The sequence below is a fragment of the Triticum aestivum genome, chromosome 7B, assembly GCF_018294505.1.
Source record: "Triticum aestivum cultivar Chinese Spring chromosome 7B, IWGSC CS RefSeq v2.1, whole genome shotgun sequence".
Classification (NCBI taxonomy): Eukaryota; Viridiplantae; Streptophyta; class Magnoliopsida; order Poales; family Poaceae; genus Triticum; species Triticum aestivum.
In genome coordinates, this window is record NC_057813.1 from 743,313,300 (window position 1) to 743,316,235 (window position 2,936).

The 2,936-nt window shown below is 40.6% G+C and overlaps 1 protein-coding gene across 1 annotated transcript in view; it reads left to right on the top strand.

The window, feature by feature from the left end:
• LOC123158711 (aspartic proteinase Asp1-like) overlaps positions 1-2,687 on the top strand; it is a 5,601-nt gene extending 2,914 nt beyond the window's left edge. The window contains exons 3-8 of the mRNA XM_044576601.1: positions 261-496; positions 814-1,050; positions 1,633-1,771; positions 1,853-2,035; positions 2,132-2,201; positions 2,292-2,687. Of these exons, the coding sequence (XP_044432536.1) occupies positions 261-496; positions 814-1,050; positions 1,633-1,771; positions 1,853-2,035; positions 2,132-2,201; positions 2,292-2,464 (1,038 nt within the window). The 3' untranslated portion in view covers positions 2,465-2,687. The remainder of the gene's footprint in view (positions 1-260; positions 497-813; positions 1,051-1,632; positions 1,772-1,852; positions 2,036-2,131; positions 2,202-2,291) is intronic.
• Positions 2,688-2,936: the final 249 nt, after the last annotated feature.

The window sequence follows — 2,936 nt, forward strand, 5'->3', positions numbered from 1 at the left end:
GATTCTCATCTTCCACATTCGGGGGTTAAAAGATGGGCCATGAGGCCTAGATTAAATAATTATTCCACGGTTGTTGGGTGTCTTACAGGTATTAATTCAGATTTATTTTCACTGTGCTTCAAGATTGTGAGTTTCCCAGTTCTTTTTTTTAAAGCTGGGTTTTTGTGTGTGAAGTATAAAACTTTCCTGATGCATTATTATTGTTGTAGTAGATTTGGTGTCAAATGCGTACTCTTGGTCTGATCTGATGGTTATTGCAGGTGCCGCACCCATTGTACAAGCCAACAAAGAGCAAGATTGTGCCCTGTGCAGACTCACTCTGTACTACACTGCTCAGCTCACAGATTCCTAACAACAAGCAGTGCCCCTCACCACACCAATGCGACTACAAAATCAAGTACACGGACAGCTCGTCTTCTCGCGGTGTGCTCGTTACCGACAGCTTCGGCCTAACCCTACGGAATTCATCCCGTGTTAGTCGCAGCCTCACCTTTGGGTATTGTCACTCTGAAACATTTCCTCATTATTGGTGACTGAATTTAGTTATGCCACTTTGTGAAGCATTGCCTCAGTACTACCACTGACTGCTGTTTTTTATGTCCTTTTAGTAACTCATTCTTTTTTGCAACTCATGCCCTTTCACAACATCCACTTTGGGGAGCATTGCCCCATTAGTGGGACTGAATTTGTTCTTGTTGACCTTTCAGTAACTCCACTGCGAATTTTACAAAAAAAAACTGCACTTTGTGAAGCATTGCGTCATTACTGGTGGCTGGATTTAGTTCTTTATATCTGCTTCTATATTTTGTGTAGCTGTGGCTATGACCAGCAGGTGGGAAAGAATGGGGCAGTGCAGGCAGCGACAGATGGCTTGCTTGGGCTTGGGAGGGGATCAGTTAGCTTGGTCTCGCAGCTCAAGCAGCAAGGCATCACCAAGAATGTACTTGCCCATTGCCTCAGTACGAACGGAGGAGGGTTCCTCTACTTTGGGGATGATATCGTGTCTACCTCACGCGCAATGTGGGTGCCGATGGCTCGTAGCACATCTGGGTACGCACTGTTATCCATGATGTTTGTTTGTTATTCATGGAGGGAACAATACTTTCATTTAAAGTTTAATACAGGTTAAGATGTTTAAATTTTGTTTGTTTTAGCTCTAATAACAATTGGTCTTTTTTTGTATATAGTTTAGTTCTTGATCACCAGTGAGTAGCGACATTGCATCCATCAAACACACTTCCCAAATAATTACCGTGACCAAGGAGAATAACTTAAATTTGAAGTTACCTTTTTGCTGTTCGCAATCATGAGAGGGCAAGTTTTTCACATCCGTTTTATATGACAAATCGTTGATGCTGCTTTTTGGCAAACAAACATTTGGTACTCTCATTCTTGTTTGCTGTCTATTAACCAGCCCGTGGCCTTTAGATCATCCTTAACGAGGGAAGTTGTAGATGATGCTATTTGTTATAGCAGTGGCTTATACAAATAAAAGAAGCTAGGAATACTAAACATGCTCTTTTTTGTTATAAAGTAATAACACAATCTGTTTAGGGCTAAACTGAATTGTAGGTGTTTTTGATTTACGTGATTCTCATGATTCCATATGTAATAGAGCACTTGTACTTTCAGGAATTACTACTCACCTGGCTCAGGAACACTTTACTTCGATAAACACCCACTAGGAGTGAAGCCAACGGAGGTGGTATTTGATAGCGGTAGCACCTATACGTACTTTGCTGCCCAGCCATACCAAGCGACTGTTTCTGCGGTAGGTCTGAAACACACTACATTCTTGTTGCCAGGAATCCGAAGAAGGAAACAATGCATTAATGAGATGCTAATGTTGCAGATCCAAGCTGGTCTCAGCAAGTCACTTACGAAGGTGTCTGACCCCAGTCTACCTCTTTGCTGGAAAGGGCAGAAAGTGTTTAAATCTGTGTCTGACATCAAGAAGGAGTTCAAATCACTCTTCCTGATGTTTTCGAAGAATACAGCCATGGAGATCGCTCCCGAAAACTACCTCATTGTTACCGTAAGTATTTGATAACCCAACCGAATACTAGTAGTGTGCCACAAACTTTTTATTGGAAAAACAAAGGCTAAAGATATCGTCAATTGTTTGTGCCAGAAAAATGGAAATGTGTGCTTGGGCATTCTTGACGGGTCGGTGGCCAAACTTAATTTCAACATAATTGGAGGTACAAAGTCTAGACTCACACAACCCGGTCTATGAAATGATCATACCTTGCATCTTTTTGTGATAGTTCGATTTGATCTTCTATTTGTAGATATCACAATGCAGGATCAGTTGGTAATTTATGACAATGAGAAAGGGAAACTTGGATGGATCCGTGGATCATGCAGTAGGGGCACTAAGTATATTATATCTTCATTTACATGGTATTTGCTTATAATCCAACTTTTAGCCCATCCGTTAAAAAGCTGGATATATCATTATTGATGGAACTAGCCAACTGGAGGAAGCTACTATTGGCTTGAAAACCCTGAGATATTGACACTCTCGGAACTGAAGAGAGTTCAAGCTATTGCAATCCACAGAATAGGCAATAGGCGGATAAAAATTACAGTAACATGGCTGGGTAAACTGGACGATGTAAGTGGAGAAGGATGACCATGCCATATCACATTGGCGGAAAGTAATATATTAACCAGTATGCTTCTCCTGTTCGTAATAAGATGGAATCTGTATTTTACATCTTTGGCTTGAATTGTTCTTTACTTTTCTTTATCTTAGTTGGGTGATATATCTATGCTTTACATTCGTTTCAGTGTCCAAGGCAACTTTTTGACAAGTAGTTTTTCCAGTATATCTGTGTCAAATCTTGTGTTCAGTGTCCTAGGTTCTGGTCTTTCACCTAAAAACCTTTAACTCCATAATTTTTTTATTAGGACTTAACCATGACTAGGCCCTA